General features: G+C 40.6%; 1 protein-coding gene across 13 annotated transcripts in view; it reads left to right on the plus strand.

Annotated features, from left to right (window-relative positions):
* Positions 1–25,537, plus strand: part of LRRFIP2 (LRR binding FLII interacting protein 2) — a 143,128-nt gene that overhangs the window by 58,563 nt on the left and 59,028 nt on the right. For 4 of the 13 annotated variants that reach the window (XM_075125648.1, XM_075125650.1, XM_075125653.1 and 1 more), the window contains exons 7-13: positions 902–943; positions 2,688–2,750; positions 4,473–4,547; positions 14,761–14,808; positions 14,897–14,941; positions 18,682–18,729; positions 18,821–18,874. The exons of 6 other annotated variants lie outside the window; for them this stretch is intronic. In XM_075125648.1, the coding sequence (XP_074981749.1) occupies positions 902–943; positions 2,688–2,750; positions 4,473–4,547; positions 14,761–14,808; positions 14,897–14,941; positions 18,682–18,729; positions 18,821–18,874 (375 nt within the window). The remainder of the gene's footprint in view (positions 1–901; positions 944–2,687; positions 2,751–4,472; positions 4,548–14,760; positions 14,809–14,896; positions 14,942–18,681; positions 18,730–18,820; positions 18,875–25,537) is intronic. 3 more of the 13 variants (XM_075125649.1, XM_048839000.2, XM_075125654.1) reach the window with 3 other exon arrangements.

A 25,537-nucleotide genomic window follows, 5' to 3' on the forward strand; every position in this document is an offset into this window, starting at 1 on the left:
AGCATAGAAGCATGTCCTCTGGAATGGTGGCTGAAGCATGAAGGGGCATATGAATCTTTAGCATATTGGCATATAAATACCTTGCAATGCTGACTACAAAAGGGCCATGCGAATGCCTGTTCTCACTTGTAGATGACCATGTAAATAAGAAGCGGTCAGCAGTATCTTCCATTAATGTAAACAAACTTGTTTGTCTTACCAATTGGCTGAACAAGAAGTAGGACTGAGTAGACTTGTAGGCGTTAGTTTTTTGCATTGTTTTCTTTTTGAGTGCAGTTATGTAACACACAAAAAATCTACATTTGTAAGTTACACTTTCACGATAAAGAGATTGCATTACAGTACTTGTATGACGTGAATTGAAAAATCCTATTTCTTTTGTTTATCGTTTTTACAGGGCAAATATTTGTAATAATATAAAGTGAGCACTGTACACTTTGTATTCTGTGTTGTAATAGAAATATATTTGAAAATGTAGAAAAAATCCTAAAATATTTAATAAATTGCAATTGATATTCTATTGTTTAACAGTGCAATTAATCAATTATTTTTTAATTGCAATTAATTTTTTTGAGTTAATCGCGTGAGTTAACTTCGATAAATTGACAGGCCTGCTTTTCAGAAATTTGCACAATTTTAGCAGTGTGCTATGAAATAGGCATTCTAATTTTAAAAAATCTATTTTCCCTCAAAAATACCAGTTTGTGATGCATAATATTCCATAATGTGAATTTTGACTTGTACTCAGTAAATCTGGGATTCTTTTAATCCTCTTAATTTTTGACTACTACTTTATTGATATTAACATTTTTAAATTTTTATTTTTTTCTATCCTGATTTCCTGTTGTCTTGGCATTCTGAAATTCTTCTTTCTTCTCCGTTGGTTTACCATACCTTTTAGCGTGATGGTGGGAAGGATAGATCTACAAGACATTCTCTCTCAGTATGTGGATAATTTGCATGTCTTTATATGAATAATGGCTACTTTCAAAAGACCTGATCACATTAATTTTGAATGATTGTGAGCTCTTAAAAATTATCACTAAATTCACACCTTACCTACTGTGTTCTTAGTTAGGAAATTATTACAAATGTAACTATTTTGGAAGGGTGCATATATAACTACTTTTCTGACAAAAAATAAAGTTATAGAATATAGAATTTTAAATCTAAATAGCCATCTGTATGTGTCACTCATTGTTAAATTTCTATTTTAAGGTAATATTATAGTAGCATTATAATTACTGTTCTGAAGAGCATGGTATTGGCATGGGGTTCCTTTAAAGTCTTTTCTACTTATCTCTGCCATTTAAAAATATTACCTCCATTTAACTTGGCATACAGATTAGACTGAGGAAACATACATTTTCAAAAACTAATATATTATTATTGTACATCAAAATATACTAATTTATGATAACTGCTAATGCCCTGATCTTGCAACTTGTTCTACCTAGGCACAACCCTGCACCCGTACTGGCTGCTGCCATGGTCCTAAAATAGTGGGGTGAGCTGCCAGCTCATCTACACTAGGACTTGCAAAGTTGCTTATATCTGTGAGACAGAAGTAGTATTTGGAATGGTGGGAAATCTGTTTTTTTTTCTTTAAAAATACATAGAATATACACAGAAGGAGAGGTGTTCTGATGACTGGAAGGCACTTCCAATATCAGTTGGGGCAAATACTACTGAGGCAGATAATACAGAGGAGGTTCACACACGACAGAGCCCTGCCTGTCAGGGGTTGCCATTGTGCAGCAAGGATTTGTGGCCAAGACTAGTTGATCTGCTACATGCAATCTAAATGGTTCACCACCTACCCCGCAGCCACATTAGCACAAGCATTACAGAGGCCACATCAGCTTTTAGGCTGGAGCCAGTTCAGAGACCTGTCCAGGAAGAATTTGTTCTGCTTCTCATTGCAGAGCCTGCTGAGATTTTGCACTGTGTCTGAGACTTGGTCTGTAAGTAATTTACGCCTCTTGATTCAGACTCTGTAAGTGCAGAAAGAAAAGCTTGTGCCTGTTACATTTGGATCACAAAATCATAAGGGCTAGATACAACAACCACAAAAAAGCTTAAATTCTCAAACACAGGGATCAGGGTATCTGATCCCTTAATTTAAAAAATTATTCCCATTTACCATTCCTGCTTGGAAGTAAGTTAAGCTGGGTTTGTGCAGATCCCTTTAAGCAGAGACAGGAATCAAACATTTTTGTTACTAACATGAACCTGTAAACAAACCAGAAACTAAATTTTCTTCAACAGTGATGATTAACACCCATAAACTTTTTCAATAAACCATGAAATAGATTAAGTAGGTGAAAGGAATAAAAATTTCATAAACTTTTATCTTTTAAGCTTATTTTTTCAATTTTGCACACTTTACTTTTTTGAGAACTACTGTGAATATTGAACACCGGTTGTCTTTACTGGATAACTCAAGACAGGTAAAGTTGCAATCCCACTCATCTGACCCTTCTTTTGGGTTTAGTGATATGAGCAACCTGCATCTGGTATTTTGGCCCAATCCCCATTCCTCTTACGAGGTAGGTCAGTGTTTTCTATGGCCGTGCTCATCTAGAATGGTAAGCGTTTTGTGAAGAATTGCATATTGCTTCTTTTATTATGCTCTGATGTTGATGCTGTTATTGATTAGTGTTGACTTTCTAAATTTTTATTTCTAGAATCATGCTTACAGTGACTCTCACAGTATAAAGAAGTCTTCTAGTTCCCATAAAGATCTGTTGGTTAGTGTTCTTATGCAATATTTGTTATGAATATACCAAATAAGTACAGAGGGTTCTTTACAAGTAAATTCTATATATGTTTACTATACTGGGGCTATTCATGTCTTGGTTTATAGTAAAAGAAATCTAGGGGACCTATGTGATGGTATGAGCCAAATTCTGCTTTGAATTTGGCCCTTACCAAATCTGAATTAATTGCAACTCCAGTTGTATCAGCAGAATTATGTGTGTACTACTCGGAGCAGAATTTAAATCCTATACAAAGAGGTCTTTGCTAAGCTTTTGGAAATATTTGCAATAGTAATACTTCTGTGGATGAAAATTTATTTTCAGCTTTTTCATTTGATTTCATTTAATTTGCTCTGTGGGGACAGAGAAACTTACTTCATATCTACCCCCCTGACTCTATCAGTTATGAGTATCTTAAATTCTGCTGTGCAGGTTAGGTTTGCCAAAAACATTTGACACCGTTTCAGTGAATTTGTTGAAAAAGATGTTGGGATTATCGTTATCTCCAGAAAGTGGTTGTAGAATGTCCAACTATTCAACTTAAACAAATAAGATATTGACAGGAAATCTTTAATTAAAAAAATACATATATTTAGGATGGTATTTTCAAAAGATCCCAGCCCTGATAAATGAGTCATTGATTAAATGGGCACAGAGTTAGGCCACCTTTGGAAAAATCCCACCTTGAATCTATACTTTTCTCTCACTACTGAAATACTTTCTTATTTTCACAGCACTGTATAGTTTGCCACATTTTTAAAAATGCCACTCTTGCCAAAGAACCACAATTTGCTACATCCCATACACTTGTTCTTGCATGCTGTCTCTTTTGTGCATGCATGAACACAAATATAGCCAATTTGGAAAATGGATGTGCATATATTGTTCTTTACTCCCCATTGAGTTGCACTGATTCCAATGGAAATATGGATCAGTGCTTTTTGATCCCTTTAAACACACACACTTTTATAGTTAAGAAAGTAGGGGGCTAAATTCCACAATGTAGATGATCAGAAATGTAATCAATAAGCGTTGAATGTGTTTTTCTCTGAGAACAGTGGTATAAGAAAGATAGTCAGGCCCCGATCCTGCACACACTTAGCACATGTTTAACTCCACTAGTGAGCATCAGTCGGACTATTCACAGTTGTAAAGTTAAGCATATGTAAAGCTAAGCATATGCTTAATGTGTTTGCCGGCTTGGTGCCTGGTTTATTAAATATTTTCACTGGTGTTTTGAAAATGTAGTGAAGATACAGATGGTTACATACTTATGAATTCTCTCTACTTTCAAATTCTGATTCAACAAATTATCTAATGGAAACAGATTAAACAAATAAGGATAAGTGTGTTCTGATTTATTATTATTTGATGTTGTCAAGTTTTTGAAGTAATAATTATTTACTTGTCAGGTTTTTCAGGGACATTCCTTAGTTTTGCATGGGGCAAAAAACAAACCCATATTTTCTTCTCCTGGCTGGATGAGGCGTTTTTTAAAATGTCAACATTTTCCGTATTTTTTTAAAGAGTACTTTTTTTTTTTTAAAGAAACTGCCATTTTTCCTTCAGAAGATTGCACCAATTTTGAGCCCTGGCCTAAAAAAATGAGGGATAACTTTTAATGTCTGTTTACAAGTTTGGGGATGTCTGGGCATTATTGTGGTTTAATTCTTGTTCACAATAACTTTATGAACAATTTTTTGTTTTTTACAGAGTGGATTTTACCATGACCAAAGAAATTATAGCAGCCTTAGACATAACAAACCAATCTCTACCTACCATACTCGGGTCTGTCTGTACTTTGGTTTCTGCTTAATTATTATGCACGGTTTTTTCCTCTTAAGATTCTGGAGTACTAAAACTAATATAAGCATGACTCCAAATGCTTGCTTAATTTTTAACATTGCTGCTCAGATGAATTTGAGGGACTGTTCTCTGTCACTGTTGATAAATAACATAGAAGCAGTTTTGTTTCCTGCATGTTTTGAGATGCATTTTAAGTGGTTTAGGTTATGAATTATTACTATATGTTTGATTTTAAATTGAGTTTTAAGTTTACTTATATGCTTTTCAAGGCCATCTTTAACTGAATTGCCCAGGCAAACTAGGGAAATCATTCAGAATAATAAGCAAGGCCAAAAGTTCAATTTTTACAGTTTTCTGTAAAATAATTATTTATTTTGATTTGTGAAATGTGCCTAAATTAAATAACTTTTCTATTATCTTAAGCCATTATGATTAGTCTATTTTACTTGATCCAACTTCTTTACAGCTTTATAAATATAAATTGGTACTAAAAATAAAACTTTTCTGCTCATCTTTCCTTATCTTGGAAAATCATTAGTCCTCAAGTTCGTAACTAGCCCAACAGACTTTCCCAAGATGTGACATTTCTTGTGCTGCTTTGAGTGGTTGCAGACGTGAATTCCACTCAAATATGTACACACCAAAGCCAGAGAACTTTGCCTAGCAATACCCGTAGGGGTGGAACTTTTGCCTCTGGCCCCTTAGCTATTTGAGGGCAGCACCACTCTGACCCCTCTCAGTTCTTTCTTACTGCTTCCGGCCAGGGCCAGATTAATGCAGAAGCTTTAGGGGCTGCAGCCCAGGACCTCTGGCTAAGCGAGGTCCCACAAAAATAGATCCATAGTTATATACAATTCAGTGGTCACCAACCCATCGATTGTGGTGCCTCTGCCAGTCGATCGCGATCTCCTGGCTGCTAAAAGGCCAGCAGCGCAGCAGGAGTCAGGCAGGCGCCCTGTATGCTGTGGCCCCATGCCGCTCCTGGAAGCAGCTGGCTGCTGGCACGTCTCTGCGGCCCCTTGTTTGGGGGAGGCAGCTCCTTGCACTGCCCCTGCTGCCAGCACCGTCCCTCCAGCTCAGCCAATGGGAGCTGCAGAGGTGGCACTTGTGGGCATGGGTAGTGTACGGAGACACGCTGTCTCCCGTCCACCAGGTGCGCACAGAGACATGCCAGCAGCCAGCTGCTTCCAGGAGCAGTGTGGGGCTGCTGCGCTGCCCCCTGGGAGCCACCTGTGGTAAGCGCCTCACGGATGGAGCCTGCACCTTGCACCCCCTCCTGTACCCAAACACTCTGCCCCAGGCTGGAGCCCTCTCCTGCACGCAAACTCCCTCCTAGAAAGAAACTAATATAACAGCTGTTCTAAGGTAAGAAGTAGGCTATTTTGAATTAACCTAGCTATATTGTACATGTTTTAAGACTGAAATATAACCATAGCATGGCCTTATGTTAATTAAAAGGCAAGTTTAGTATAGTGTTAATAGCCTCGATGCCATAATTGTGGTGATTTTGTTTTAAATTAGGAAAAAGACTTGTATACAGTGGCCCCACAAAATCTAACAGTCCCATGCCCAAAGGAGAGTTAATCCGGTCTTTCTTTCGGCTTGAATCAGAGTGCTCAATGCGGTTTTTACCTCACGCTTTGTTTCACAGTGCTGTATGTGATTTTTTCCCCCGCCCCGTATGTAGTTATTACTTGTATTTGGTTTAGTAGTACCCTTAGGTTTAGTTTATTAATAAATAGGATTTTGCCCATTGTGATGCCCTCTCCAGGGATTAACCACTGCCCTGTAATGTGGGGTAACTGTCCCCAGTAGCAACCCCCATACTCTATCATTTGTGCCTTGAGGAAGGGCACGTTAAAGAAAGTTGTTCCATCTGTTAGTTCGAGAGAAAGCATGTGGCCAGAGACTTTTGCTTGAAGTAGTACCTCCTGGAGCAGGCCCTGAGGCTTTCAGCATTGGGGACCTCCACAATGTCGGCTCCCACGCCCAAGGGCATCTGAACTGACATGGGTTTTTGGCCACATTTGGATTCCTCCCCCAGGAGGAAGAGAGACTGTTGTTCTCCCTCTGGTATTTCTAAAGAACAGTCTCATAAAACAGACCGGGGCTGTTCCAGAGCTAGGAGAGGTTCCTCCCCTTCTAAGAGGATTGCAGACTGGCACCATGATTTATCCAGTATGTGAGAGAGCAGGGCTGCTCACAGATACTGAGACAAAAGCAAGTGGACTCCATACCATTGACTCTGATATCCTCCATGGGGCATCCATTGAGTCTGGTACGGATGGGGTCAGTATCTTCACTGAGTCTTTCAACTCCTGTGGTGTATCTGGCAGCACTGGACTTGATTAGCCTGTCTGTTCCTGACTCTCCACTAATTCAGGAATGTTCAGCTGTGATGGCTCCTTTGGTGTCGTTGGCCCCATCTGGATTGGTGGTTGCAGACTTGTCATTATTGTCGGCACCGTCTTCTGTGCCTCCTCCAATTCAGGGTGTAGAGTTGAGGTTGCCCGCCTTTTTGGTACCCAGGGGCTTGTCAGCACAGGGTACTGTCTTTGGTGCCAATGACTACTCCAGCACACACTGCACCAGTGGGACTGGTGTTAGCTTGAACTTCAGTACTGACATCTGCTCCTGTACCAAGTGTGAGTGCGAGGCCCCATAATTCCTTAAAGCTTTATCCTTGTTGGTAATGATGCATCCTACATTCCAAACTGTGGATGAGTCTGGACGTTTACAGGCCCCTCTGGGAGTGGCTTCTCCAATACCTGTGGACTACTTAGAAAGTTATTCAGGGTTGGGCTCAGAGACCTCTTCCTCCTTGCCCTCACCTTCTTGATATTGCTCTTGATGGTCATTGAGCATCACTATCAGTACTGAGATTGGCACTGTTTCAGAGTAGTAGCCGTGTTAGTCTGTATCCGCAAAAAGAAAAGGAGTACTTGTGGCACCTTAGAGACTAACAAATTTATTTGAGCATAAGCTTTCGTGAGCTACAGCTCACTTCATCGGATGCATGCTCTCCCAATAAATGAACTGATCCTGGAACCTGCCAAGACTCTATGGAACACCCCAGTGATGTTGCCACCCACAGCAAAATGTATTGAATGCCTGTGAATGATTGTTTCTGTTCGAATCCAGCACTTAACTTTCTTGTGGTAAGGGCTGCTAATGAGAGGTTAAGATCGAGAGATGCAAGTCAACACCAAAGGACAAGGGCTGTAAAAGACTGGGCTATTTAGGGAGGAAAATTTATTCTACTTCATCCTTAGAAATGTGTGTTGCCAATCAGCAAGCACTTTTATTGAAGTGTGACTTTATAATTGGGAAGTGATAGCAAAATGTACAGATAAGTTGCCAGACTCCTCCAGAAAGGAGTTTTAAGGTTTTCATGGTGGAAGGCCATCTAGTGGCGAAGACATCACTACAGTCAGCTTTGGACATGACAGATGCTTCCTCTAGAGTTATGGCCTCTGCTGTAACAATGAGAAGGGCATCATGATTGCAGAACTCTGGTATAGCTTCTGAGGTTCAATAGATGATTGAGTACTTTTGAGATGCATTGCATTCTTTGGGGATTTTTATTCTGTCAATAAAGAGGTTTTGCTTCCCAGGGCAACAGCAGCAATATTGACCTCAGTGGTTCTTTAGGTTGAATTATCCCCACTATACAGGAAGGTGAAGGTCTTATTGCCTCAATTTCAACCATTCAGCCTGTCTTTAATCAGTTTCAGGAAAACCGTCAATTTGACTCTTCAAGGTTTACAATCCAGTTACCAAGCTTCTTTACCATCTTGAGGCAGGCTATCACATGTCTACAGGGCTTGTGAGTCAATAACTGTGGACAAGTGAGTCTTAGGCACTCTGGGACTGGGTTATGCCATTCAATTCCTGTCCATTCCTTCTTCCCATGCTCCTACCTTGTCCCTTTTGGGGACCCCCTCATGAGTCTCTGCTCCTTCAGCAGGTGCAGACTCTCCAGGCTTCAGGGGTTAAAGAGGAGGTTCCCCTTCAGAATCGGGGAAAGGGATTTTATTCATGATCCTTCCTGATCCAAGTCCAAGGTAAGGGTGCAACCTATCCTTGATCTCAACAAGTACATCAACTACATGAGATACTTCATGGTTAACAAGTATCAGAGGGGTAGCTGTGTTAGTCTGGATCTGTAAAAGCAGCAAAGAGTCCTGTGGCACTTTATAGACCAACAGACGTATTGGAGCATAAGCTTTTCATGGTTATCGTAGCTACTACTCCTCCTGCTTTGAATCACAATAACTGTTTTGCCACCCTTGATCTTCAGGATGCTTACTTCCATGTGGCTATTTTCCCAAGCCACAGGAGGTTTCTCAGATTTGTAGTAACCGGTCTGCATTATTAGTACACTGTTTCCCTTTTTCCTTGGCTCCACGAGGATTTACCAAATGTGTGACTGTTGTAGCAGTATATCTCAGCAAAAGAGGAATTCATGTTTTTCTATACCTGGATGATTGTTTAGTGGGGGGCAAGTCCAGAGATCAAGTCCTCTGTCACGTCCAGTTCACGTTGCATCTCTTTGATAATCTGGATCTGATTTTGAGCAAAGAGACGTCAACATTAATACCAACGCAAAAAATCAAATTAATTGGGCCCTACTAGACTCTGAGGGCATTTCTGCCTAATGAACAATTTTAAGAAGTTTGTCACTTATGCATGTGTCTCTGCTCTCATCTTTCAACTATGATACATGTACATCTGAGATTGCTAGGCTATAACATGGCATGAACTTATGTGGTCCAGCTTGCAAGATTGCGCCTTTGACCTCGAGAGGTCATCTTGTCCACTCCCCTGCACTCATGGTAGGACTAAGTATTATCTAGGTGGCCTACTGCAGGTGCCACTGCCATCCTCAAGTTGCTACAGTGGTGGACAGATCAGATCAGTATGGGTGAGGGTGATTCCTTTGCCCATCCTCCTCTGGTCAGGACCATAGTTATTGATGCCTCCATGCTAGGTAGGGGAGTGCACCTCTCCACAAACCTTGAATCTTCAGTGTCCACAGAACAGGAAGCTTCCCTTTGTATTAACATCCTGGAGTTTTGAGCCATTTACAATGCATGCAGAACTTTTTGGTCACAGATCAAGGACACTGTTTCATATAGTTACCAGTAACGCCACGGTGTATTATGTGGACAAGCAGGGAGAAGCACGGTCCAACCAGCTTTGTTAGGAAGCAATAACATTTTGGCAGTAAATGAGTGTCTGTGGGAATGTTGCTCTCCTTCATGCAGCACTTCCATGAGTGCAGGGGACTGGACAAGATGACCTTTTGAGGTCAAAGGCGCAATCTTGACAGGTGTAAGGCAGGGGTGCATCCTGTCTCCTTTTTTGTTTATGCTAGTCATAGACTATGGATTAAAACAATGCAACAGTGATATATATGGCCTAAAATGGAAGAATTCAGGGCTATTTGATCTAGACTTTGCTGACGACATCGTTCTTATCAGTGAAGATGCCAACAGATTACAAAAATGGACAAAACAAGTAAAAGAAGTAATGGAAAAGATAAGTTTGAGATACAATGCAAAGAAATGTAAAGTCATGTTAATGGGGATGATAGGGACAGAAATCAAAATCGAAGACGAGAAACTGGAGAAGGTGGACAATTTCACATATCTTGGAAGTACCATCAGCCAAGATGGTACTAGTTTAGAGGAAATAAGAAAAAGAATCGGGAAGGCAAATGCTGCATTTGGAAGACTCAGAAACATCTAGCAACTCAAAAACATCTCCCTTAAGACAAAACTGAACACATACAAAACAATTGTTATCGCCATCACAACATATAACAGTGAGACATGGCAATTTACCAAGAAAGATAAGCGAAAGCTGGATGCATTTCATCACAAATGTCTGAGAAGAATATTGGGAATAACATCTAGAGATAGGAAGACAAAGGAAGTCAAAAATTACTGACACCCTCTCTCAAATAATCTACAAAAGAAGACATCAGCGGCTGGGACATGTACTGAGAATGGAAAAAGAACGCTTACCAAATACTGCCCTTGAATGGAAGCCAGAAAATGCAAGAAGAAAGAGAGGAAGACCACGAATAACATAGAAACAGTTCTGAACGACATCAAGCACCTCAACATGAAATGGGAAGATTTGGAGAGAAGGGCAGTTGACAGGCAAAGATGGCAAATGTGGGTAGCCCAATGTGCAGCAAAGCATGGGATGGACTAAGGCAGTAAGGAGACAGGACTCACCCCTGCCTTACACCTGTCTTGATGTTGAATGGCTTACTCAATCCACTTTCCATTTTAATGCAGCATTTTGAGTTGGCGTAGAATACCTTCATAATAATTAATTGTGTTGGAATTCCATATTGTTCCACAATTTCCCACATTGTTTCTCTGTTTACACTATTGAATGCCTTTTGAAAAACCACAAAATTGATGGCAAGACTGCCTTGGAATTCAATTGTGTTCTCAATAAACTGTCTTAGGGTGAAAATAATGTCTGTGCACGATTTCCCTTGTCTAAATCCAGTTTGTTGTTCGCGTAGGATGGTATCCATCTTTCCTTTCATTCTGTTCAAGAAGACTGCTGCTAATACTTTTCCTGTGACAGATAGAAATGTTACTCCCCTCCAATTTGAACAATTGGAACTTTAGATCACCTTTCGTTGGTAACTTGCTTATGATACTAAGAATTCATTCTTCCGGCACTTTCGCCTCCATCCATATTTTGTTGCACAGCGAACAGATGACTGATTCCACGTCTTCATCTCCATATTTAAGCATCTCAGGGTGAATGCCATCCAAACCAGGTGCCTTGTTGTTTTTCAGCTTCTGCAATGCTTTTTTTACTTAATGCCCAGATCAGAAACAAAAGAAGAGGTTGGGAAACAGTCATCAGCCCACATATAACTGGAACAACATCAGACAATGGCATAAAACTTCTTGAATTTTGTGCTGAAAACAATCTTAGCATCTGCAGTTCTTTCTTCCAACATAAAACATGCACAAAAAGACACTGATTTCATCAGATGGCAGTACACAAAATGAGATTGACTATATCTGTGTTAGTCAGAGATAGAAAACATCATTAGACATGAGTATTCAGAGGAGCAGATACAGGGAGCAATCACTATTTGCTGAAAGCAAACATCAAATTGAAGTTTAAAACACTTAAAAAGAGAGAACAGACTCAGATTATTCAACACACAGAAACAAGATTTCAGGATCCAAAAAGTGTACCAGATAGAGGTCAAGAATAGGTTTGAGGCCCTTAACGATCTTGAAGAAAACAAAGTGGAAATATAGTGGGATCTTTTCAAAACAGCTATGCTAGAAGCAGCTGGAAAGATAATTGGTAGAAAGAGAGGAAGCAGTAAAGAACAGTGGATCTCAGAAGAAGCATGAAAAATTATAAATAAAACTAAAGGCTCTAGTACTAAAACATGCAACTGACGAAACAAAACAAACCTACAGGAACCTTGACAAAGCAGTAAAGAAGCAGTGCAAAAAAGATAAGCGAATTTGGTAGAAAGTAAGGCTAGTGAAGCTGAAGGATCAGGGTAAAGAAACAGTACAAGAACAGTCTACATGATCCTGAAACAGTTAACAGGATATAGATCAAAATTCAGAAGTGTCCCAGTGAAAGAGAAAGAAGGAGAAATTTTGAAAACACAGGAGGAACAAGAAATTATATGGGTGGAACACTTCAGAGAAGTGCTAAACCAACCAGAACCAATTACAAGACTGGAATTTAACCATGATAAACCATTAGTCCTAGATATAGATCTATCTGAGGTAAAAATCGAAGGAGTAAAAAAAGCATTGCAGAAGATGGCAAAACAACAAGGCACCTTATTTGGACGGCATTCATCCTGAGATGCTTAAATATGGAGGCGAAGACATGGAATCTCCTTTACCAAGGGTCCAGAATCATTTGGCCGATCACGTCAGCAGGAATTTCTCCAAGAATCGTGACTAGTCTCTGAAGATCAGTTCACTGAGGACCATCTTCGCAGAATAGGGCATCTTGGCTATTGACCTGTTTGTAATGAGATAACAAGTGCTATCAGTTTTTCTTTCAAGTGCATCTCAGTCCAGGTTCCTTAACTGGTGCTGCCACCTGAATTGGGGATTGGCACTGATGTATTCCTTTCTCCCGATCTCGGCTTATTCTCAAACTGAAGCTGTCTGAAGTTGGCCAAGACAAAGCTGTTTATCCAGCCGCCTCAGTCTACCTGTTTGATATCCCATATCTCTTCCTCTTTATCCCAACCTACTAACTCTGCACCAGGGTCAAGTTTGATTTCCAACATTAAGTAATCTGCAGCTCGTGGCATGGTTAGATGAAGAGGAACAATACTGTTTGGAAGCTGTTAAACAAGTGCTACTCAATAGTAGAAGTCCCTCCTTTAGCGCTACCTATTTGGCCAAGTGGAAGCGGTTTTTGGATTGGTCATTGGCCTAGGGGAATCAACTGATGCTAGCCCACGTTCAGGGCATTTCAGAATATCTGTTACACCTTCAGTCTTCTGGTCTGTCTCTCAGCTCATTGAGGATCCACTTAGCAGGGATCTCGACGTTCCATATTATGATCCAAAGGAAGTCAATTTTCTCATACCCCACGGTAGTAAGGTATCTAAGGAATCATTTGTGTTTTTCCCCACCGGTGAAAGAAGCAGTTCCTTTGTGGGACCTTAATATTGTGCTGGCTGCCCTCGTGGATTCTCCGATTGAGTCCCTGGCAACTTGTTCTCCCTCTCTCTTGCACCTGTCATGTTTTCACATCTGCAGGAAGAGTAAGTGAGCTGCAGGCTTTAATGGCAGAGCCACCATTTACTCAGTTTTTCAAAGACTAGCTCGAGGGCTGCATTCTAAAATTTTGTATAAAGTGGTTTCACATTAACCAAATAATATGCTTACTGTATTCTTTCCTAAGCCACATTCAAGCACAGAAGAGCAGCACCTTCATTTGTTGGATGTGAAATGATGTGTGTCTTTTTATTTGGCGAGGACTAAACCATTTAGTAGTTCAACTTCTTTCTGTTTCCTATGCAGACAGGATGAAGGATCACGTGGTCACCACACAGACTATTTCCAGATAACTTCCTGTATTATGACAGCATAACGAGTAGTTCAGGCAACACCTTCACAAAGACTGTGGGCTCATTCAACGAGAGCTCAAGTGACATCAATCGCATTTATCAATGATGTTTTGATATTGGACATTTGCACCTAGTCTCCTGTGTATATAATTTTACCAAATGCTATGCTATTATGGTTGCATCTACATCAGATGCAAACTTTGGGAAGGCAGTTCTGCAGTTGTTCTTTAAGTAGATTTTGAGCCTACTTCCTACTGATACAGCTTGTGAATCACCTGAGTGGAATACACGACTGAACCAATCAACGATGAAAAAATGGTTACCTACCTGGACGATAACTGTTTGAGAGATGGGTGCAGATGTGTATTCCACGACTCACCCATGGTGCCTTCTGCATAAGAGTCGCATCTCTTGATGTTTGATGCGAAGGAACTGAGTGGGATTGGGGTGACGCTGCCTTTTAAATAACCAGGAGAGGGGTTTAGGGACCAGAGACCATGAGTACCATCCCTATGGGTACTGCTAGGATGAGTTCTTTAGCTTTTGTGCACTGGGTGTGCACACACCTGAGTGGAATAAGTGTCTGCACCCACATCTCAAACAGCTACTATACGGTAGCTGTCTTTTCTTTAGTAGCAGAACTCTGAAACCAGAAACTTTTGACACTTTAACTTTTATGCACTGTACAGAGCATAGTATGTTAGGGCCCAGGTCAATGATGGGGGACTGTAAGTGCTATCATAGTGCAAATAATAAACTTCTGGTCATCAGAGGGTAACAGTTTCTGTCTGTTGTAGACTTTGGTTAGATTTATATTTGTAACCAAGGAGAGAAATTGCATGACCGAGCCATCGAGTCCTATGTTTCATGCTTTTTTCATGCCACGTTTTTACCATAAAAATACTAACTCTTTTTAATTAGCATATTATAGACTTCTGTTCTTCAAGATGTATGGTTCCTTTAAAATATGTTATCGTACTAGATCTAAGTTTTATGTGTTTCATTAAATTCCGAGAGCTTCATTGCAAATATAAAACAATGGATTTAAACCTTCCTTTGTACTGCAGCCAAACATTTTTTTTTCCCCTATCACAGTCCTCTTCTCTCTACAGTGATCCTTCGGCAACTACTAAGACCTATAGGGTTAGTACGGTGTGAAAAAGCTTTTTGGCTAACTTTTGATATCTTAATAGTTTTTTGTTTCTTTAAATAATTACTCTTTTCTTTATAGGTGTCTCCTAGCGTAAACACGGGTTTGATAAGAAGTGCTAGTTTGGTTCGTATGAGTCCATTTGCATGGTTGCCCTAAACCTGCATTCAAATGACTGTGGTTTGAGAGTACTGCGTATGCATTCCTGCTGCATTTTAAAATAAAGCTAAAGCTTGCATGACTCAGATAATGTGAAATGTACAGGAATATAGAAGATGTTCTGAAAGGTGATTTCCACAGGATTTTTTAAAATTGTGGCTCATTTCTTTATAAAGAGAGGGTGGAATGCAGGATGCTTTTTTCTACTTGTTTTTTACTTTAGAAATATCAGGGATATCAAATGTCATCTGTTCTGGTTTTGTTAGGGAGTGTTAGGGATGTTAATTTCCAACTCTACCCTCTTAATTTAAAGAGCAATGATGTTGCTTTTTTAACAAAAGCTTTCTTTATCCAAAATGTTAATTAGTCATTGCAGTTAAGATATTGGTAAAAAAAAAAAAAAGAAAATTTAAACCCTGATGATCTTTTTTTTTCCCAGTAGGTTAACTTTGTTTTTGCTCTTTTGATGTCACATTTCCTTAGTTCTCTAGTGATTTTTTTTTTCATCTTCTTGCTTATACAAAGAATGAAATTCCAGTTTTAAAAGTGACACACAACCCCTGTGGGGTTTTTTTTTGTTTTTTTGTTTTGTTTTGTTTTTTGTTTTGTTTTTTTACTTTAAGAAAACCCCCTCAGGCCTCTAATTTTGTTTCCTTTGCTGGCCACCTTTAAATAACACACACCAAAAAAGTGTCTAAGTAATGTTACATTGGTGAGACAACTTGAAACTGCTCTACCTTGTGGTACCTTTTTTATTTGGCTTTTCAATTATTTATACAACACCTAGGACAAGCGGGCCATAAGCTTCTTTGAGAATTTGGGACAATAAAAAGAATAACTAAAAGTCTTTAATTTGTTCCCTAATCCACTTGCTCTGCTTATGATACGTGAGATCTTGTCCTGATTTTGGATGCACATTTACCTCTTCCAACCATCACCTTGCAAAAAATACTAACATGATGATTTGACTGTGTGTTAATGCAGCTGGTGTACATTTAATCAGATTATTATACCATTGAGTTCAGAACAAAATGAGTCACTTTTAAACGTCACCTTAATCTTTCTCCCCATTCCTCCTCTGGCCAAAATATTAATAATTGATAATATAGACTAATTATTAGCTTGCAAAACACTATGAAATTCCAAAGACATAATTTTAAGATAAAGGAAAACAAAATTGCTGTGCATCAAATTATTTTTTCTTCAGTCATTTTAATGACTTAATGGCACACAATAAAAGATGACAAGTCCCAAATATGAAAGTCACTCTTCCTTCACTATTTCCCTTGTTACTACCACACAACCTAAAAATTAGTTTGCTTTAAAACTTTGTCTCCTGTACTATCAAGCTCTTTTAAATGTCAGCACACATCTTAAGAGAAAAGCTCCTCGTCAGCATAATGTAAGCAGTATATGACCAGAACTCTGAAATTTTCCTTTTGTGATATAACCTCGCAGATCATCTGAGGATCAGAATCCTGTAAAAGTTGTTTAGAGAGTTAGGTGCACAGTTGCCAACTTTCATGTGGTAAATAAGCATGCCAACTTTCACAATAAGCCAAAAATCAAGCTAATCCTATTTCAAAACAAGGCTAAAACAAGCCAATCCCTAAGAACCCCAACACTCTGTGTGACTGACTAGCGTGCAGTCTGGGAGTGTGGTGGGCCCACTGTGTACCCCTCACTCTCTGCCCTCCTTGCCCCTGCTTGCTGGGAGCCGATCAAAAAAAAGAAGCAACAAGTTACAACAAGCTGTAAGCCAAACAAGCAGCAAGCTACAAGCCAAAAACTAGCCAACAAGCAACTCTCACAAGCCAATTAAGCCAAAAACAAGCCCAATTTCTTTCTCCCTCCTCCCCTGCATGGGTTTGGCATGTTTGGTTAGGTGGTATGTGTGTATGTATTGATTTATGTTAAGTTTTATTTGCTTTTTTTTGTAAGGTAAGCCTGACACATTTTTGGGTGGATTCAATTAATATTTGAAGAATCTCAACTTTGATAGCTTCCCTTTAAATAATTTTCTATATTTTGGTAATAACTCACATGCTGAGTTCTTTTAGGGGTAAGTATTAAACCCTGAATATCAATATGATATTAAAGAATCTTAGCTCTGCATTATTATTAATTGGTTGACGACATACTGAGCCCCCCCTCCGACCCCGGCTTTGTCTGTACTTAAATTGCTGCAGCAGTGCTTCAGTGTAGACATTCACTGCAGCGAGAGGAGGGGTTCTCCTGGCACTGTAGATAAACCACCTCCCTGAGAGGCAGTAGCTAAATCAATGGAAGAATTCTTTCATCAGCCTAGTTCTGCCTACATGGGCACTTAGGCTGGGTCTACCCTATAAATTTACATCAATATAACTACACCGTTCAAGGGTGTGAAAAATCCACAGGTATTTCACCTCCATGAGAGGTGGCTGTGTTGACAGGAGAAGCCCTCCCATTGACGTAGCATGGTCTGCACAGGGGGATAGGTCAATATAACTATGTCTGAGTGATGTAGTACCGTGAACAACATAGTTATATCGACCTAACCCCCCATCCAGACAGCGCTCTTAACGGGAGCAGACACAAAATTCTCGTGAATTAATCATGAGAGTCATGATTTCTAAGAAAAAAAAATCCTGACATTTGCGAATTCTATCCACAGATCATGAGTCAGGATTACTTTTCGTTAGAAATCGCTGTAGTGGCTGGAGCTATGGCCTGCATGCTAACATGGGGGGGGGGAAAGGCGGGGTTTTTTTTATTGATTGTGGGTTCTGAGCAGATGGGGTGAGTGCTGAACTGATGGCAGTGGGGATTGATGGGGTCAGTGCCTGAACTGATGGGATGGTGGTGCTGGGGGTGAGGGAACTGAACTGATGGGGAGCTGAATTGAGGGGGCGTTGAGGGGAGACAGAACTGATGAGTGACTAGAGGACAGGATTAATTGCTGGGCAGGAGATGGGCAGATGTGGGGGTGAGAGCCCCTGCAGCCAGGGCCAAAATCAGCTTCTCTAATATATGTAGTGAGCAATACTAATTGTAACATGCACACACTCTGGGGATGGGCAGGAGTTCAAAAATCAAGAGATTGACCTAAGAAACACGATGTAATCATCTTTAAAAATCTCGTGATTTTTGGGCGTCTGGCTCATGATTTTTGATCTCTTGAAGTTGTCATTACTGCGGGAGGGCTTCTTTTGTCAACATAGCTGCCGCCTCTTGTGGAGGTGGATTATCTATGCCAATGGGAGAAGCCTTCTTGTAGGCATAGGTAGCATCTTCACTGAAACGCTCGTCTAGTTTTTGTTCAAGCTGAGTGAAATTCAAAAAGATAAACAGCATAAATAAAACTGAAAATATAAAGTGTAATTTAAATGTTAATCTTTTGGTTAAACATAGTTAAGGTTTAAAATACTATTTAAAAATAGTTTTGTTTTTTTTTAAAAAATCTGACCCTTTTAACAGAATAGTCTGATTTCCTCTTAGAGAATTCCCTGTATGACGGGAGGAAGTGGTGAAAAAAGGAAATACAAGTTTGGCCCTACCCCCTTTCAAAAAGTACAGCCTTTGGTGGAAAATGCATGGAAACTGAATATCATAAGGGTGAAGTTTGATTGCACAGTAGTAGAATTATTATCTTGCATGACTCGAAGTTGTCACATTTTAATTATTTTGACACTAGTTATAAACAATGATCCATTCCCTTTGTTTCCCAGGCATCATTGTGTGGTAATGGATTATATAGCTCCTATAACTCTCACACTGTAAGTCTAATTAGCTTATTTTCTGAAAACGTTTACTAATGTAAAGATTAAAAATTATAAAATCTTTCTTCCTCATAACTTTTGTCTATAGCCATCTGAATACAGTTATTCTTCGAGAGCAAGTTCAGCTCGAAGTAGTCCTGTGGTGAGCCCTTTGCATGATTTTGTGGTATTTTTTTCTTGACTAATTCACAATAATCATCGTGAGCATTTGCACTGTAAGTCACTCTAGTGATAAATACATGAACTACAGATTTTTGTTCTGCTTCAGAAAAATTAAATCAGCTGTAAGAAAATTAACAAAAATGAGAATATTTTATCAAACAGTTCAACTGTAGAAGTTGCTGTATAAGGTTTTCCTTTTTAAAAAAAGGTTTAAAGTTGAAAATGGATGACACTTTTTTTTTTTTTTTTAAATCTTGAAAAAGAGTACATATAGAGAACTCCGTCACTGTTACCAGGTGTTACTTCAAAAAGTTCAGCTAGAAGCATGAAGACAGTGTTGCCAACTATAAACATTAGTATACTAGCTGGAGCAGGGCAGTGACGGCGTCATTACATTTGTATTGAAAGGGACGTTTCATAAGGGAGAAGTGTGGCGTGGCTTGGTGCCTGCATATTGTATGAAGTAAGTATCTCAATTCTCTGGTTTACCCATATTAGAGATTGAGAGAGAGTTCCTATGCATCAGAAAGGAAATAGGCTGGTGACACCTGACAGTTGCAGGTAAACTGGTAGCTGTCTTCTCAGAGGAAAAATGGAAGAGTTTATTTCCAGTGAGAACATAAATATTTCTCTATGAACCATTACGACTTTCAGTGGTGTATTTGATATGTTACAGCTTGATGTGCCAGAACATAATCTGACATAATTTAGTACAGATTGGAATGAGATTGGGCTTGGTGCAGGAAGGTACAGTGTGTATTATCTGTTGCCTTTTGTAGATCACAGTTGTTAATATAAACAAATCCCTTGGCCTTTACAAAAATTACATCTAATATTTAACACTAAGGATTTCTTCCATAATTGGGGGTTGGAGAAGAGCTTCAGATTAAATCAGGTTTAAAACAGAGCCACTGGAAAAAGTATTACTAAAGGAAGTAGAACCAAGGGGTAGGGTGGAGAGAATCGTGTTCTTTGTTTCTTTGGTAGGTACTCAGATATTGTGGGGGGTGAGGGCCATATAAATAACCAGACAAATGGTTGTTGGATTAAAATGTGTAAGAAATATTGTTGCCTTTTTATCATTAAGTGAGACTTTGCAGCTTTGTACTATGTATCTTTTTTGGTCCAGCAGTGAAGATGTAGTTCTGAAACTGATGACATGACACTTGTTTTAGTGTCAGCCTTCTCTATGGAGGATTGAAGTTTCACTGTAGTTTCTAGCTAGAGAAAAGATGGGATTAGGAGGAGACAGATTTTGTTTGAAATAAAAACCATCTACAATAGTGTCTAGAAGGCTGGAAAATATAGATCAAGTAAATCTATATTTTAATTTCAAGTTTACTACATTGTGATAGGTTTCAGAGTAACAGCCGTGTTAGTCTGTATTTGCAAAAAGAAAAGGAGTACTTGTGGCACCTTAGAGACTAACCAAATTATTTGACCATAAGCTCCGATGAAGTGAGCTGTATCTCACGAAAGCTTATGCTCAAATAAATTGGTTAGTCTCTAAGGTGCCACAAGTACTCCTTTTCTTTTTACGTTGTGATAAACTTTTATAAAAATAAGTTACCTAAGGCATGTTGAATTCTTAGAACAATTGTGCAAAATTCTGCTCAGTGGACTTTCAAGAGCAAAACCAAAAGCAGAATTTGGTTAATGTTTATGGCATGCAGGCTGGGTGCCTATCAATTTGATTTTCTTGGAGAGTTTTTCTAAGTGTTAGTCTGTTCTATTTTATTTGCCCATGCACCCCCCAAAATTGTCCACTTACAACAACCGCAACAACCAAAAACCCCACAAGTATGTCTCTGGCTAGCAAGACTTCCAATTCCTGGCAAAACAACTCTCATGGTGAAAGTCAAAAGTGACATGCAAAGGATTTGGGAGACAGAAAAGGATTTATATCCTTGTGTTGTTCTACAATATATAAAGCCAGAAGTCGAGTAGGTTTGTTTTGGCTTTTTAAGAAGTGTTTTTTCTGATTACTTTTAAAGTTAGAAATATTTAATTTCAAGTCTGACATCTTCTCTGATTTTGTTGGAGGACCTGCTGCTGTTTTCAGCATGTTTGTGTGATGCTCTTACCAGTCATCATTGACACTTCCAGGGTGGACAACACCTACATTTCTAATTTTAAAATAAGGAAAACAAAAAAAATTTGGACCCTGTTTATACATCAGAGAAGCAAAAAAAGGCAGTAAGCTGATTTTTTTTTTTCTTGCAGGTCACCATAAAGATTGGAACACCCACTTTAGCTCTCATTGTCTGCTTCATGTACTGTACCCATTTTGTTTGAGGTTGTTGGGAGAATGTGTTTATTAAATCCATAAAAGTGATTTTTTTGCATCCATTGATTTTGTTCTTTTTGAGAATTATCTGGTAGGTGAATGTAGAGTACATATCTAATAGTCCAGCCTTTTGACTTAATTGTACTCCTTTTCAAAAACCAGTTTTATGTTTTGCAGTTTTATTTGCCTACCTACAAGTCTTTCACTTTTCAAGCCAGTATGAAACTTCCATTTTCTTATTTTCAGATTTTGCTGTCCTTTAGAATTTAATGGTTACAAATCTAATTTCCTCTTTGAAGGGTTGTTCATGTCAGTTGCAGTCAGGTGTGTGTACGTGTGCATGCCTGCACGGCGGCCGGAAGATTTTTCCCCTAACAGTATCTATCGGGTCGGTCCCAGCGCCCCCTGGAGTGGCACCATCAAGGTGCTCAATATAGCGCCCTGCCCACACACCACCTCCTCAGTTCCTTCTTACCGCCAGTGACAGTTAGCTGGAACTTCCCCTTGCTCTTGTCATGACAAGCGCATTTGGCAATCTGTATATAGGTTTCAGAGTAACAGCCATGTTAATCTGTATTCGCAAAAAGAAAAGGAGTACTTGTGGCACCTTAGAGACTAACCAATTCTCTAAGGTGCCAGTCTGTATATAGTTATTCATTAGTTTTTGTACTTAGTGTTTAAGTAGTTAGTAGGTACTTTACTTAGTTCTTAAGTTTTCTTTTGAGGGGTTTCCCCTCCAGTGCTGTCCCGGCACTAGGGCATGCTGTGGTCTCCTGGCTTCAAAGCCTGTGAAGTCTGCAGCAAGTGTATGCCCAGAAACGATCCTCACACTTCATGTTTGAAGTGTCTAGAGGAGAGCCATCAGAAGGATAGCTGTAGGATCTGCACGGGGGGGTTCTCCCCAGGACACTGAAAGACAGAGATCAGCGCCTGAAGATCATACTAATGGAAGCGGCACTCCAGCCCCAGTCCAACCGACCTGGTGCCGAGTACCTTCTCCTCAATACGCAGTGCCGCTGCACCATCAGTACAGAGATCGGTGCCAAGTAAAGACAAAGAGTCTCAGCACCGTCATGGCTCCACTTGTGGCTCACATACCACAGACAGGCACAGGTCTCAATTGCCGATGCCGCAGAAGAAGAGGAGGCCAGAGAGGGGTTGTTTTTCCCCGTCCCCACAACTAGACCCAAGGTGCCGGCCATTGTGAGACTCAAGTCAGGTCACACTACTTCGGCCCCACTGCCAGAGATGGTCACGTCAACTCCTGCCCCCGTGGAGGAGCGGGCAAGTCCGGACCATAGAATCATAGAATATCAGGGTTGGAAGGGACCTCAGGAGGTCATCTAATCCAACCCCCTACTCAAAGCAGGACCAATCCCCAACTAAATCATCCCAGCCAGGGCTTTGTCAAGCCTGACCTTAAAAACCTCAAAGGAAGGAGATTCCACCACCTTCCTAGGGAATGCATTCCAGTGTTTCACCACCCTCCTAGCGAAAAAGCTTTTCCTAATATCCAACCTAAACCTCCCCCACTACAACTTGAGACCAATACTCCTCGTTCTGTCATCTGCTACCACTGAGAACAGTCGAGATCCATCCTCTTTGGAACCCCCTTTCAGGTAGTTGAAAGCACCTATCAAATCCCACCTCATTCTTCTCTTCCACAGACTTAACAATCCCAGTTCCCTCAGCCTCTCCTCATAAGTCATGCGTTCCAGTCCCCTAATCATTTTTGTTGCCCTCTGCTGGACTCATTCCAATTTTTCCACATCCTTCTTGTAGTGTGGGGCCCAAAACTGGACACAGTACTCCAGAGGAGGCCTCACCAATGTCGAATAGAGGGGAATGATCATGTCCCTCGATCTGCTGGCAATGCCCCTACTTAATACATCCCAAAATACCATTGGCCCTCTTGGCAACAAGGGCACACTGTTGACTCATATCCAGCTTCTCGTCCACCGTAACCCCTCGGTCCTTTTCTGCAGAACTGCTGCATAGCCATTCGGTCCCTAGTCTGTAGCGGTACATGGGATTCTTCCGTCCTAAGTGCAGGACTCTGCACTTGTCTTTGTTGAACCTCATAGGATTTCTTTTGGCCCAATCCTCCAATTTGTCTAGGTCCCTCTGTATCCTATCACTACCCTCCAGCGTATCTACCTCTCCTCCCAGTTCAGTGTCATCTGCAAACTTGCTGAGGGTGCAATCCACACCATCCTCCAGATCATTAATGAAGATATTGAACAAAACCGGCCTGAGGACTGATCCTTAGGGCGCTGCACTTGATACCGGCTGCCAACTAGATATGGAGCCATTGATCACTACCCGTTGAGCCCGACAATCTAGCCAGCTTTCTGTCCACCTTATAGTCCATTCATCCAGCCCATACTACTTTAACTTGCTTGCAAGAATATTGTGGGAGACTGTCAAAAGCTTTGCTAAAGTCAAGGAATAACACGTCCACTGCTTTTCCCTGTCATCCACAGAGCCAGTTATCTCGTCATAGAAGGCAATTAGATTAGTCAGGCATGACTTGCCCTTGGTGAATCCATGCTGACTGTTCCTGATCACTTTCCTCTCCTCTAAGTGCTTCAGAATTGATTCCTCGAGGACCTGCTCCATGATTTTTCCAGGGACTGAGGTGAGGCTGACTGGCCTGTAGTTCCCCAAATCTTCCTTCTCCTTTTTAAAAAAAATCCCCTTTTTTAAAGATGGGCACTAAATTAGCCTTTTTCCAGTCATTTGGGACCTCCCCCGATCACCATGAGTTTTCAAAGATAATGGCCAATGGCTCTGCAATCGCATCCGCCAACTTCTTTAGCACTCTTGGATGCAGCGCATCCGGCCCCATGGACTTGTGCTCGTCCAGCTTTTCTAAATAGTCTCAAACCACTTCTTTCTCCACAGAGGGCTGGTCACCTCCTCCCCATGCTGTGCTGCCTAGTGCAGTAGTCTGGGAGCTGACCTTGTTCGTGAAGACAGAGGCAAAAAAAGCATTGAGTACATTAGCTTTTTCCACATCCTCTGTCACTAGGTTGCTTCCCTCATTCAGTAAGGGGCCCACACTTTCCTTGCCTTTCTTCTTGTTGCTAACGTACCTGAAGAAACCCTTCTTGGTCTCTTCTTAACCCTCTTAACATCTCTTGGTAGCTGCAACTCCAGGTGTGATTTTGGCCTTCCTGATTTCACTCCTGCATGCCTGAGCAATATTTTTATACTCATCCCTGGTCATTTATCCAATCTTCCACTTGTAAGCTTCTTTTTTGTGTTTAAAATCAGCAAGGATTTCACTGTTAAGGATTTCGCCTGCCATATTTACTATTCTTTCTACATATCGGGATGGTTTGTCTCTGTAACCTCAATAAGGATTCTTTAAAATACAGCCAGCTCTCCTGGACTCCTTTCCCCCTCACGTTATTCTCCCAGGGGATCCTGCCCATCAGTTCCCTGAGGGAGTCAAAGTCTGTTTTTCTGAAGTCCAGGGTCCGTATTCTGCTGCTCTCCTTTCTTCCTTTTGTCAGGTTCTTGAATGTGACCATTTCATGGTCACTGCCTCCCGGGTTCCCATCCACTTTTGCTTCCCCTACTAATTCTTCCCAGTTTGTGATCAGCCGGTCAAGAAGAGCTCTGTCCCTAGTTGGTTCCTCCAGCATTTGCACCAGGAAATTTTCCCCTACAGTTTCCAAAAACTTCCTGGATTGTCTGTGCACCGCTGTATTGCTCTCCCAGCAGATATCAGGGTGATTGAAGTCTCCCATGAGAACCAGGGCCTGCAATCTCGTAACTTCGGTTAGTTGCCGGAAGAAAGCCTCGTCCACCTCATCCCCCTGGTTCGGTGGTCTATCGCAGACTCCCACCATGAGATCACCCTTGTTGCTCAAACTTCTAAACTTAATCTAGAGACTCTCTGGTTTTTCTACAGTTTCATATTGGAGCTCTGAGCAGTCATACTGCTGTCTAACATACAGTGCAACTCCCCAACCTTTTCTGTCCTGCCTGTCCTTCCTGAACAGTTTATATCCATCCATGACAGTACTCCAGTCATGTGACTTATCCCACCAAGTCTCTTTTATTCCAATCACATCATAATCCTTGACTGTGCCAGGACTTCCAGTTCTCCCTGCTTGTTTCCCAGGCTTTTTGCATTTGTGTATAGGCACTTGAGATAACTCGCTGATCGTCCCTCCTTCTATGTATGAGGCAGGAGCCCTCCCCTCTCGCGCTCTCCTGCTCGTGCTTCCTCCCAGTATCCCACTTACCTGCTTACCTCAGGGCTTTGGTCTCCTTCCCCCGGTGAACCTAGTTTAAAGCCCTCCTCACTAGGTTAGCCAGCCTGCTTGTGAGGATGCTCTTCCCTCT

The sequence above is a fragment of the Caretta caretta genome, chromosome 2, assembly GCF_965140235.1.
Source record: "Caretta caretta isolate rCarCar2 chromosome 2, rCarCar1.hap1, whole genome shotgun sequence".
In the NCBI taxonomy this organism is placed as follows: domain Eukaryota; kingdom Metazoa; phylum Chordata; order Testudines; family Cheloniidae; genus Caretta; species Caretta caretta.